We start from the raw sequence: 13,495 nt of genomic DNA on the forward strand, positions 1-13,495 counted from the left end.
GCAACAGATTCTAGCCAATGGAAAAGATCTTTTGATTAATCCAGAAATTATTTCGATTCCATTAGTATTGATGATTCGGGATATCATTAGTAATGAGCCATTAGTAATGATATTCTGAATCCTCGTTACTAATGGAATCCAACTAATCTCTGAATGGATGAGAAGATCGTTTCAATTGGCTAGGATCCGTTACTTAGACGAAAATTGGTCATGTGGAATCTTCATCCAAATGTGTAAAAGATCATAGGCGCACTTAAAAAGCCCCAAGCACTCTACCATTGAGTTAGCAACCCAAAAAAGTGTGGTGTGTAGATATGATCCTAATAAAAATCTATTAGAGAATGAAATCAAATCAAGATCAAATATTTTGAGATTAGAAGATTTGATTTGATTAGGCTATATTGGTAGGTTGGGTTAGATTAGGCAAGTGAATTAGATTAGGATAATGTATTTCCATAATTATCTTATCCTCTTGCTATGTTTATCATTTTGAGTGTTCTACAAAAACACTCCATGTGCTTAATATAAATCATCCAAGAATTAGTGAAATCTTCTCCTAATTTTACGTGGTATCAGTGCATAACGATCCTCTGCCCTGAGCATAACAAAGAGTATTGTCTTCCTCCGGCAGATGGCCGATGTAGCCGTCCGCCCGACCCAAATCTCTTCGCCTTCTTCCACTCTCTCCTAATAGCTCTACTTGTTAAACCATAAGTCTAGCCCCACCCCAAGATTTGATAAAGGCAGCCATACATTATGATTTCCATGTGTTTCCTCTTATATTCAGATCTTATAATTCTCCTCGAAACAAGTTTTTTGTCCCCCACTATTAATATTTGCACCGCTCCTTTTTACACTATCCAGTGTTTCTTAGTGACCCATTTCCAGAAGACGGTATTCAAAATCAGCCTAAATAAGACTCGCTTATTCAGGCTTGAGTCAAATCCAGTTCATTGAAGCTATTCACGGCTCATCTTTCATGCGGCACATTTTTCAACAATATGCAACAATCATCTGCAGCAATATCGGCGACATACATCAAACGGACATCAATCGTTGCAGTGTGCATCAAAATTTACAAATTTTTCTGTTTCTTTTTGGGGATATCTATTGTAATCAAACGTACAATCGATATACGTTTGAGGGGGCATATTAGATAATGAAATTAAATCAAGATCAAATATTCTGAGATTAGAAGATTTGATTTGATTAGGCTATATTGGTTGGTTGGGTTAGATTAGGCAAGTGAATTAGATTAGGATAATGTATTTCCATAATTATCTTATCCTCTTGCTATGTTTATCATTTGAGTGTTCTATAAAAACACTCCTTGTGCTTAATGTAAATCATCCAAGAATTAGTTAAATCTTCTCCTAATTTTACAAAATCAAATGAAAATAGGTTCTATCCAGGCACATGTAGTCGCAAGCAGTCTGCATCTTCAAAGACATGCCTATCTCACCAAGCTTCTCTCCGAGACAGTGCCCAGATCGTAACGCTTTTCGTGCGGGTCAGAAAATTTAAAGTAAAGATAGGAATTCGTTGGGTCCCTTAAGGACTTTACCTAAAATTGTGAATTTTTATTCACCTTAGTATTTAGAGCTCCTTGTAAGGCTTGCCGGAACACTTTGTCATACTTTATATTAGTTGCTCGTTCTTCAAAACAAATATTTTTATGTGCAAAAACCGAATGAAATTGCCCAAAATTTTGCAATCCAATAAGGGTTCACAGGGAATATTTGACTCTTTAAAATCGGCTTCATTCATAGGGTCAAACCATGACCTTCAAAATAAATAAATCAGTTCTTATTAAAGGGGACTCTTCTAACACGATAGCATGGGCCGCTGGAACTTCATAAGGTCCTTGAAGGCTCCAAGATCTTATTGCAGATATTAGAGACTTGGTCCGCGCTATCCGTCCTAAGATTGAACACAGAAGGCGATCAGCGAACGAAGCTGCAGATATCTTGGGCTCTTGGCCAAAGAGGGTGTTATTCGAGAGATGTCCATTCAGATAGTAACTGTGAATTCGAGGATTGGGGAGGGCTGACATAGCTATGTTTACTTTCTATTTGGGGGACATCTTGTCCCCTGCTGTACATTTTTTTACATTAATAAAAGTGTATTTTCAAAAAAAATCAGTTCTTATTAAGAAGGGAAGAACTTCCATCAATATCTCATTTCAATTCAAACTCGATGAAACTGGTCAATTGGATTAAATTTTAATGTCAAACACGTTGGGTAGGACAATTATAAAGGGATTCTTTTTGTACCCTCAATCTTCCATGCATGTAGTATCATAAAATGTAAAATTATGTGGATGATAGAGGGGAAGTAATATATCCGCCCCTTTTGATTACTTAGGACACCCAGCAGCAGTATATCAATGACTGCATCACATCAGAAGGATTCAATGGGGCTGATTGCCACTTACACTGCTGCTGGGTGTCCAAGAAATCAAAAGGGGCAGATATATCATCTCCCTAGTAGAGACATTACTATCTCTAAACACCCATGTGATACCCATTGACGTTGAATTTGAGAACATTAGGTGGGGATCTCCAAATTTCTCACGCCTTTTCCTTTGAAATGAAACCGACCATATCATCTTCCAATTTCTTAAAATGCAATATGTAGAACAACCCCAAAAGGCACTATTTTGCCAAGCCCAATTTGCCACTTTGAATCAGATCTTCCAAGATAACGTAAGGAAAGATGAATGCTCTTCCTCGAAAGTTCGAGCGTTCCTTTGCAACCAAATCTCACATATCACTGCAAAGGGGATGAGATGAGAGACTAAAGTGTTTTTTCCTAATCAAGCCAAAACTTGTCATGTTCTATTTATGGAGTCCGATGTGCATGAAAAACCTGATACCATATGTAGCTCGCCTCTTTGCAATAGATGGATATGTGGTTCATCGATTCTTCCTCCAGAGCAAAGCATCCACATATTACGCCTCTTGAGACTGCCCACTGTATTGATTTTATTCAACACTACTGTCCAGCAAAAAGCTTGAATCCTAGTTGGCACTAGGGAATTTCAAACTTTACGCCATGCGAATGGAGAAGAAGCCAAGGGGTGGGCGAGAAACTTGACAAGCAAACTGACGGAGAAGAGGCCTCTCGAATCAGGGGTCCAAATTCGACGACCATCTTTGTCCTACGAGATGAAACAATCTTCCTAGAAGATGAAAGTAGGTCAATAAAGCAATTAACATCAAGACATCTAAGATTCCTATTAAAACAAATATCACAAACTATTATTCCCCCCACCCGTTTATAACACTCAAAAACACTACATGGATGAGATAATACTATTAATGGCCTTCACATGGGCTGTTGATCAGATGTTTAAAATTGTCCCATTAATGTGATTATTGACTGGTAGAGTTCCTGTTTCAGGGTGACTCAACTTCTGATCTCGAATCGTCACAAGAAAGTCACCGAGTCTGAACCTATGAACTCACTGAATGATTCCATCTTAACACAAGATAGAGCCCTAGCATGGATAAACTTCCTTAATAATAGGCCATACGTTTCAGGTTGCAGATATGAACAATCTTTCTGTCTCATCGAGGGGTTTCGTCCAACTACAGCCGGCAGTAAGGTTAAGCAATCCTAAACAAGAAATGATTAAAAATCATTCTGATATCCACCTACGAAACAGTCGTGCCAAAAAAACAAGAGACAATGTAAATGTAAATGTAAATGGTAAAAGAAACAGACGCAAATATGTTGGTATAAGTTAAATAATTCTATGTTTTTTTTTTAAATCATTCTACGATTGTTCCCATCCATGAGTGAGGATAACAAACAGTGCCTTAGACCGAACCCACAAACATTTCATGCTAATTTACTCCAGAAATCCGACCATTGCTCTCAATTCAGAGTTCATCTTCCGAAGTAATGCCTAGAAGCTTACCCAAAGTGCCATTTTCATATGCGTCGACAGTATCTGACAAGAGTCAATCAATGATTGCAAATTAAGCTCCGCATAAACCAGTTTTCACTTCAAAGAATGGGAAAAAAAATGGCGGGGAGTAAGTTACCATCTGAGCCACCTATGTGTTTTCCATTTATGAACACTTGAGGGACAGTACGCCTTCCAATAATCGTGCTCAGGGCATCTTGGATATCAGCCCCATCATCTGTACAATGCATAAGAAGCAAACCGGTTAATGGAATAAAGAATTGCACGTGTTTGTTGTCTTTCTTTTTCATGGAGATATTTCCCATCTTCATGGAAATTCAGAGTGCTCAATGGTCATCAATTCGTACCTGATGGTTATCAAATCTTTGAATTGTATATGTGAACTGCATTGTTTCTTGTACCAAGTGAAAAGATGAAACTTTATTGAGGGGGAAAGAGAAAGACTAGGGATAAGGATCCAATGAGAATCCAGGATTTGAATGTGCAAGTATCTGGTATTAGAGTTTTTTTTTTTTTTTTTTTAAGTTTTTAGTTTTTGGTATCTAGAATGTGGTCCTTGTGGCACACGTAATATATATCATTCGTTTGGCCAAACCTTATTCTGTGGGTCACAGAGAAAAAATCAGAGGTCAGACAATTGCGACCATTTGATTAGCGGACTTTGAGGATACATAGAGAGTTAAAGAGAGGTTAACCATTGGCCCACAATAAGGGTCCTCTAAATAGACTGTTAGGATCCCCTGAGGCTCCGACTCATGTGGTTTTGGGCTCTGACACATCCATGATAGATCCACCAGATGAGGGATCCAGATGATGGTACATGTGAACCATGTTTACAAGGAATAGAAACAACAATACGAAGAATGGGTTTGAGAACACATACTTTCCCTTCTAGAACTAGCAACATAGTTTGCATAGTTACCAGCCTTTGAATTCCCTTCCCATGTATGAGATTGCAACCGCTGAGTAGAAGAGAATCTGATATATCTGTACTACAAAATATCTCATTGAACGATGTGCTTTCAATCCACAGAAACGAAGGAACAACCTCCCCTTAGAAGCAAAATTGAAAGACAGAGACACCTGCCTGAGCTTTAGTTGTATGTGTGATACCAATAGCCAACACAAGTGACAAAATGCCTCGTCCACAATCGTATATGCAGGATTATGTGGATTCACTATAGCTGGAGGAGGCGGCAACATGGAAAACTTTTATGACCTTCATTCAAGAGATTAGAAACATTCGGCTGTTTTAAGTTGTCTTTGTTTTTTTTTTTTGGTGTCCCTCCCTCCCTTTGCTGGTGTCCCTCTGTGTACCCAAGCAGAAACTACTTGACCCATATTAGTTTCTAGTTTCCAGTTTCCAGTTTAAACTGCAGAAAAGGTTCTGTCATTTATTTCACCCTTTAATCATTTATAGGTGGCCCATTGTTGTTTAGTTGTTTCACCAACAAGTAGTACCATAAGTTTTTTTTTTTTAATGGTAGTAGTACCCATTCGAATAGTCATTCAGGCAATTTCAAGTATACGTGTTGCATAGCTCATGGTTCATCATTGTTATAATACTTTTTTTTAGGGAAATGTTATCAACACTACCGTATTTTGATGAGGGCACTCCTCACTTTATTAAAAGTATGATATGGCCCACACTATAGGATGATCCAAACTGTCCATTAGATGGGCCACACCCTAAATAGGTTGCGCCCCAAAAATCATTTCCATAGGTTGATCCTAACCCTCTGATCTGAATGTTAGAGGGTTGATCCTAACCCTCTATAGATCGGAGGGTTGGGATCAACCTATGGAAATGATTTTTGGGGCACAACCTACTTAGGGTGTGGCCCATCTAATGGATGGTTTGGATCATCCTATTGTGCGGGCCATACCGTACTTTTAATAAAGTGTGGTGTGCTCTCATCAAAATACAGTAGTGCTGACAACATTTCCCTTTTTTAATGATGAAGATATCATTAATCAAAAGACAGAAAGAACAACAAGACTGGTACAGCCTAAACAACATAGGAAACGAAAAAAAAGCCTAACAAACTAAAGTGAAAACTAACAGAAGCTCAGAAGGCAAAAAAAAAAAAACCTCAGCCCATTCTGTAGAATTTTGAGTGATTCTAGTACAATGACAAAAGTATTGGGAGAAGTTGGAATTTTTAATTAAAACTGCATCATTTCTCCCCAGCCACTGTTTTCAACGACAGTTCTGTAGAATTACTACGGTAGACTAACACACCTACTAAATAAATGGAGAAACAAAACATGGGACGATACATCTCAACTACAGCAAATCCTTTGGAAGGCCACCAAGGTATTCAAAGGTATTAACAAACATACCTCTCTGATCTAGCTCAATGACATGTGGTACTTTGTTCAACTCTTTGAAAACAGCTTTTGCCCTTCTACAGTACCTGTACATCACCAGGAGTAGAGGTAAAACAAATACATTCTCCAGATGAAATTGCTGCAAGTGGATGCACTAAAATGACAGGGAGTGAGAAAATTAAACTTCAGATAAAGTCTCCAACTGAAATGGGGAGATTTAACTAAAGATGAGCAGGGATCTAATAAAGTCCCATGAAGTACAAACCTACAATCTAAGGAGAAAGAATAGTAAAAACAGCACAAAAATATATTACAGAATTAATTCACCATTTCCCTTGCATATAGTTCATGTTAAAAAAGTTAATACCCAAACTTATCATAAGCTAATGAACAAATTGCCAAAATGGCTCAAATTGAAAAGGTTACATTATATCCAAACTCACATATTAAAAGTTGGTACTAATAATTATAAAAAATATAAATCATAGTTATCTAATAATTCCTCACAACAGTCAAGTAACAAGGATCTGGAGACAATCTTATTGATATTGCATAATGAGGCTCATATAAAAACAAACCACAAAACTTGTTAATGTTGCAACAGAAATGGGGGAGTTGGGTTGTTGCTTTGTAAAAGGCAAGAAATCACTATTTATAGCCAATAAATTTTGAACAATGAACTTTTAACAGTCACTTAGACTGCTCTTTTGCACTAACTCAACTGAACCATTAGAACAACATGAATGGCACACCGAATTTCCAACTTAAGGTGACACTGCTGCATCAGAAAAAAGCTTATTTTCTATTACTTCTTGTTACTACTGCACTCTATGTCTTAGAAGCAGGAACCTCCACTCGGGGTGCCGCTCCCACCTCAGAACCTCGATTCGGCGCTCCTTAGGAAGGAGCTTCCAGGGAGCGCGATCCTAGAGAGACGGGAACCGCTCTAATGACGCTTCCAGCCTGCTTCTATTACTCTATAAGTCCCACCATCACCAACTTCCTTATATCAAACTCCTCCAACTCTTTAAAGTACTTCATTGGAGCAAGCACAAAGGCTTGTACATCTTCAGAAGGCAAGAGGAACAAGTGCACACAAATGAAGATGGTGAAGATGATTAGAAATTAGCTTTTAGATGTACTTAAATTTTGAAAGATACATATGAAAATGGTTAGAAACTATTATTTTTTTATATACTTGAATTTTGAAAGATATATAAAGAAAATATTACATGCACGCTCCCACGGCGCTCCCAAACTCAGACTCTTCTAGACCCCACGCTTCCCCGCCCCCGCTCCCGCCTCCGCACCCGCTTCGTGCTTCTAGCTCTATGTACTTTCCTGCCATTTCTAGTAGCAAAGGGCTTGGCAATAACCATAACAAATTAAAGTGGCAGTTGCATGATACAAGGATAAGTCTTTCAGGGAAACAAATATGAGGTTTTGACACACTGGGTCATAAAATAGCTTATTTTCTATTACTTATTGTTATTAATGTGCCCTCTGTAGTTTCCTGCCAGTCTTAGTAACTAAGGGTTGGCAATATCCATAACATCAGTTACATCATGCAAGGATAAACATGCAATACTCAACATACAGTCTTCCAGAAACAATTGTGGAAACATAAAAATGGAATTATAGTTTGAACCTCCACATGCTTCTGAGTTGGAGGTGTGGAGAAGGGTTTGAATCCCAGGCTTAAGACATGGAGATTACAACATCAAGGTTATGGGCACAATCTCAGCTAAACACCGGAAAAAAAGCATTGGCAGAAACTTTAAGCACCTATGGGATCTTAAAAACCATATATATTTTCAATCAATGTGGTGTTGGGAACAAAGCAACTAAAAAGCAGCATACAAAGATCTTGAAAGGGACATTTTTTAGATACCAACAATGTAATGAAAGAGAAGATAACTGTATGACCAAACGCAAATAAATTCTATGATTTGTGGACACAGACACGAGTGTCGCGTGTCGACATGGACAAGGAGTGTCGGACACGGCAAACATCCAAAATTTAGAAACGGGGACACGACTAAAATAGAAAGGATATATAGTAATATATGATACAACAACAAATATTAGTTAAAGAAAGCCAAAGGCAATTCAAAAGTGGGTTCCGCCACCCGTGGGTTTCTGCAAGCTAAATGTGGATGGAGCATCCTTCGGAAATCCAGGTTCTTCAGGTTTTGGTGGCCTGATGAGGGATCATATAGGTGTTGTGCAGTAGGCGTTCTCCGGTCCGAATGGAATTTCTGATTCATCAGAGGCTGAAGTAAAAGCAGCGTATTATGGTATCCTTCACATTGAAAGATATGTCTCGGATAAGGTGATGGTGGAAAGGGATTCCTCCAATGTTATTAGATGGCTTGCTGGTAAGGCTCCCATTCCATGGAGATTTCTCAGCCTTATTGAGGAGATATCGGATTGGGTGTCACGATCGGAGATTTCTTTTGCCCTTGTTAGAAGATCAGCTAATGAAGAAGCTGATGGCCTAGCTAAATCTGGGGTCATTAGGCAGGGTCTAGAGTGGTTCGATTATTTACCGCCTTAATTGTATTTTGTATGTTGTTTTTGTTTTTCTCTACTTTCTTCTTTCCTTTGTATTTTGAGGACCATCTCGGTTCCGTTTTATCAATATATTTTGCCATTTCAAATATATATATATATATATATATATATATATATATATATATATATATATATATATATATTAGTTAAAGAAGAGCTAAAAAAGAGTTTAGAATCGAACATTAGTTAATAATAAAAGAGGTAAACGCAATATGCAGTAATAAAACAGAATCTCACACTCAACACTACACAAAAATGTGCCCACACACCCGCATTAAGTCTAACACTTATAGTAGTACATTTAACAGTGTCCAAAGGAGTGTCGACACGGGTGGACACGCGTGTCATGTCGGACACTGTAGGACACTTGTGTCAGCAAAAATTCAGAGTATCTGCCAAATCATAGAATAAATTGAACATCGGATTCCAAGCATATACTTCCACAATTAAGAATAAATAGAGGTATCAAAATTCAGATTGACAAAATTGAAATTTCAAACAGATCCCTGGAAACAATAAAAATATAAAAGGTGATATTTTTGAAGATTAAAGGGATTTAGTGGTGAAAATAATGGAAGTTTATCGATATACAGACGGTAGATCAATAATTTTTATAAATACTTGACGTGGAGTGTATATCATAAATGTGATCTACGAGTCTTTGATAAATAATGCGAGCAAATGAAATATCGCATGTAACAAAGATGATTGAATGTGTGATTAAATCTAACAAATATATTTAGTTAATCAAACTTGATCTAGAGATTGAAAATAATTAAATCCCTACATAGAAACCCTAATCACCATCAAAACCAACCTAGATCCCAAACAAAAAGGAAAAAGCAGAAGTATTGGCAATTTCTCCAAAACAACACAATTTTGTGTCAATATTCAAAGAACCCTAAAAACGTCAATAGAGAGACAAAGAGATTTAAGGCAGTAAGGATTTGGCAGCTAGATTAAATTTTTAGCAATTAGGTTAGATTAGAATATTATATTGTTAACTCTTTCTATGTTTATCATAACATCTCCCAATGTTTATCATGCAAGTGCTCTTTACAAGTACCAATTGATTCTCTTTGTAATTTATCCAAGATTAGTGAAATTTCTAAACATACCACCAACCATATAGTACCAAAATTACAATAAAATAAAGTACCAAACTTCAGATTGGCAAAATCCAAACTTTCTACCTTCACAAAAACCCTAATCACCAGCAAAATCAACCCAAACCCAAATACAAAATACAGGAAAAAAATCAGAGGTATAGCCAATTTCACCAAAACAAATCGATTTCGTGTCATTATACAGTCAATAATATTCAAAGAACCCTAAAAAAGACAATAGAGAAAGAGAGAGAGAGAGATTACGGGCAATAGGATTTGGAAAACATGACAATATCATGTTGAGAAACGATTTTCTTAACGAAAGCTTCTTCTGGGGTGGACCCACTTGCGTTAGAGGCTGTAAAAAGAGAAACCAAGAAGAAAAAAGCCAAAATCATCGCCCCATTCAGATTCCCCATTGCAGAAAAATCCTTCCAGATCTTAACTACACGCCCAAATAAAGAGTCTAGTCTCTTCTTTTTTTCTATAATGAGGGCTTTGGAACTAAAAAAGCTAGAAGGGAAATTTGGGGCGATTGATTTTCCTTTCTGATTACTCAGTGGATCATACTCATCATTGCTGGTTTGGGCGATTATAGAATTTTGCCCTTGTGTGGATTTTATTGGGGAGACCAAAATTTTGCAGGAATTGGAGGGTTGGGGGTGGGGAAATGACCGAAAGGCCCTCGATTCGTTTGCAACTGAGAGGAAAACCAAGTTTTTGGAGAGAGTTGAGACAAGAGAGGGCATCGTTGAATGTGGAGTGAATGTGCTACTACTGAATAGAAAGATATGTGACATTGGAATTGAGCAGGGTTCTAGTAAAAGGTGGGTCTTGAAGGTTTGACAAAGAGACATGCACCTACTTGCTACATGATGGGATCTCACTCATCTTACAATCCTAACCATTCATTTTGAAGACTTAAATGTGAAGCTTTATTTGTTTATTAAGGTGTCCATCCCCCCTCCTGAACTCTATGACACATTCAAGCTCATCAACTACACCTCCTGAGTTTTAAATAGTAGATGGTTGAACCCCCTCTTTTGAAACACTATTGATGCTAACTAAGATCTCGTCTCTACTCTGATCCAAAGCATTCATTTGATGGGCCCTCGACATATATAGCGTGTGACCAAAAAATCAACTCCATAGGATCATCCTACCCTTCGATTTGTGGACTGAAGAGGTCTACCTTATCCACATTGAAAAGTCAGGGAGTGTAGTTGATGGTGAAACTACAAGGTTATCGTTGGATGTGTCAAAAAATTGAGGGGGTGTAACTGTATTTTTCCCGGAAGTGATATATCCACCCCTTTGATTACTTGAGAAAATCAAGAGGGTAGGTGGCAATCAACCCCATTGAATTGTTCCGTGAAGTACATGAGCCCATCCGCAGTCATTTATACGCTGCTGCTGGGTGTCCCAAGTGATCAAAAGTAGGGCTGCAAATGAGCCGAGGCTTTGGGGTGTTCGGCTCAGCTCGTTTAGTTTTTATAAAGGCTCGTGTTCGGCTCGGCTCGTTTAGTTTTCGAAAAAGCTCGGCTCGGCTTAAGCTCAGCTCGTCTTAAGAATGATAAAAACATAGATATGTGAGATTTGAACCGAAGCCCCCCTAAATCCAACGCCTTAACCACTCAGCCAAACTTTCATTTGCAATAAACAACACACATTCTTCTATTTTATATATAAAAAACAAACATAATCCAAGCTTTAAAGCTTGGCTCGTTTATGAACCGAGCCTAAAAAGCTAGCGTTTCCGAGCCGAACTATACAAAGCTCAAGTTCGGCTCGTTTATTTGGCGAGCCTAATTTTTGGGCTCAGGTTCGGCTTGTTTAGTAAACGAACGAGCCCGAGCTGGGCTTTTAACGAGCCGAACCCAAATATGTTCGCGAGCCGGCTCGGTTCATTTGCAGCCCTATTCAAAAAGGGCGGATATATCACTTACCAAAAAATATTTCAGCAATACCGTCATTACCCAAACCATTTTTTGATGTTTGTCTGCTAATCAACGGTCTGGATCAGCCTACACAAATAAGGAAAAGGATAGGTGAGCGACGGTAAATAAAGTAATGAAGAGGGGTGATTTCTAAAAGAAAGAACTATAAGTAAAGGCTATCTGTTTAGGGTTTCTTAGAGTTGAGGCATTTTAGGGTTTCTCCAAACCACCTGAGACCCTCACCCAATAATCAGAGACGGTTTTAGGGTTTTCTTGAGTGACCCAAACACCCAGATCTCTATATCTCTCTCTCTCTCTCTCTCTCTCTCTCTCTCTCTCTCTCTCTCATAGATAAGTAATAAGCATGGTAGATGCATAGAAAGTAAGGAAAAAAACACAACAAGTTTTGTTTTTTCTTCTACTTTACATTTACCTTAGTTTTTAAAGATCAAAATCAAATGGATTTACAACTACCTTGTGCTAGTTTCATTCTTGTACATATTTATTTTTGTTGTGTTCAATGTTGCGATGATGAGTTTTGGTTCATCGAAAGCGTTTTCCATTTGGAAATGCTTAATGTGATGTTGATCCTGAGCGGTTACCTGAGCAACTTTCATCCTCAATTTACTCTTTTTTTTAGAACTCGTTCCTTTTCATCAAGTAATATACACATGCTAAGGTTGAACTGCTACTTTTCCTACTAATTACGGGCGATCTGATCATCCATCTGGCCTTCTGCCATGATGGGTCATCACCTTGCATTGCCAATTTGCTATAAACTGCTATGAAGAAAGCTCTTAGAACTTTAAAAAGTACGGAAAATGGTGTCAACAGCCTAGTTTACATGGAAGTACCTAACTAATACTCCAGAAGGAATGCATTGGCCACCAAGTCCCATACCTGGGCGGCCCACCCATATTTTTCAAAATGAAGTGTATTTCTGCACCATAAGATGATCCAAGCCGTTCATTTGATGGGCCACAACATAAATAGGTTTGCAACCCTCCAATCACAAACTGTGGAGGTTGTTTTCCATTTGGACTACCTTGTTTTATGCAATGTTTTTCACTTGAATTGCCCGGTTTTTTATTAAATAAATAGCCTCGTAAACATAGACCAAATAATTCTATTTTTTTATGCAAGAAAGGACACAATGATCCTGTTTCAGCCTCAAGCTCTCATACTAGAGAATTTATATGATGGTGGTTGTGAAAACATGTGAAGTCTAAAAAAGTAGGTACGGCCCAAAAAAGTAGGTACGCCCACTTTCCCACTTTTTTTTATGATCCAAACCGTTCATCTGTTTGGGCACAACGTAAATAGGTTGTGCCCCAAAAATCATTTCCATAGGATGATCCTAACCCTCCGATCTGTATAAGACTCCCTAAATGATTTTTGGAAATCTCCCTATTCGGATCAGTTCAGAGTAGACTTCACGTGTTTTCACGGCCACCCATCATATAAATTCTCCTCATACTACCTTCTAGTCCCATACATAGGTAGGCCTCCACGCCTCTCATTGTCTATTCTTTCTAATTTTTAGCAAGATTGGAGGGTGTTTTCCATTTGGAATACCTTGCCAGATATGTATTTCACGTGGACAATTGAGTCATGGT

General features: G+C 38.0%; 1 protein-coding gene and 1 non-coding gene across 2 annotated transcripts; one reads left to right on the forward strand and one right to left on the reverse strand.

Moving 5' to 3' along the window:
* Positions 1 to 3,670: 3,670 nt before the first annotated feature.
* On the reverse strand, positions 3,671 to 10,739 carry LOC143856165 (glutaredoxin-C4-like). Its single transcript, XM_077366268.1, has 4 exons — positions 10,207 to 10,739; positions 6,275 to 6,348; positions 4,050 to 4,148; positions 3,671 to 3,955 (listed from the first exon to the last, which is right to left on the reverse strand). The coding sequence occupies exons 1-4, from the start codon at positions 10,689 to 10,691 to the stop codon at positions 3,885 to 3,887; spliced, it is 729 nt and encodes a 242-aa protein (XP_077222383.1). The 5' UTR covers positions 10,692 to 10,739; the 3' UTR covers positions 3,671 to 3,884.
* A 1,663-nt stretch (positions 10,740 to 12,402) lies between these two features.
* LOC143856866 (small nucleolar RNA snoR128) lies at positions 12,403 to 12,489 on the forward strand. The gene has a single exon (XR_013238408.1). It is a non-coding gene; the product is annotated as a small nucleolar RNA snoR128 (small nucleolar RNA).
* Positions 12,490 to 13,495: the final 1,006 nt, after the last annotated feature.

Source organism: Tasmannia lanceolata, unplaced genomic scaffold (genome assembly GCF_043159265.1).
Source record: "Tasmannia lanceolata isolate RefF3 unplaced genomic scaffold, GAP_Taslan_0.1 ptg000023l, whole genome shotgun sequence".
NCBI lineage: Eukaryota > Viridiplantae > Streptophyta > Magnoliopsida > Canellales > Winteraceae > Tasmannia > Tasmannia lanceolata.

Excerpts from the sequence above, each read along its gene's own strand:
- LOC143856165 (XM_077366268.1), bottom strand. The coding sequence starts at position 10,691 with ATGCCCTCTCTTGTCTCAACTCTCTCCAAAAACTTGGTTTTCCTCTCA. Across the intron at positions 4,149-6,274 it reads CATTGAGCTAGATCAGAGAG|ATGATGGGGCTGATATCCAA; the intron begins GTATGTTTGTTA and ends TGCATTGTACAG. Across the intron at positions 3,956-4,049 it reads ACACATAGGTGGCTCAGATG|ATACTGTCGACGCATATGAA; the intron begins GTAACTTACTCC and ends GACTCTTGTCAG.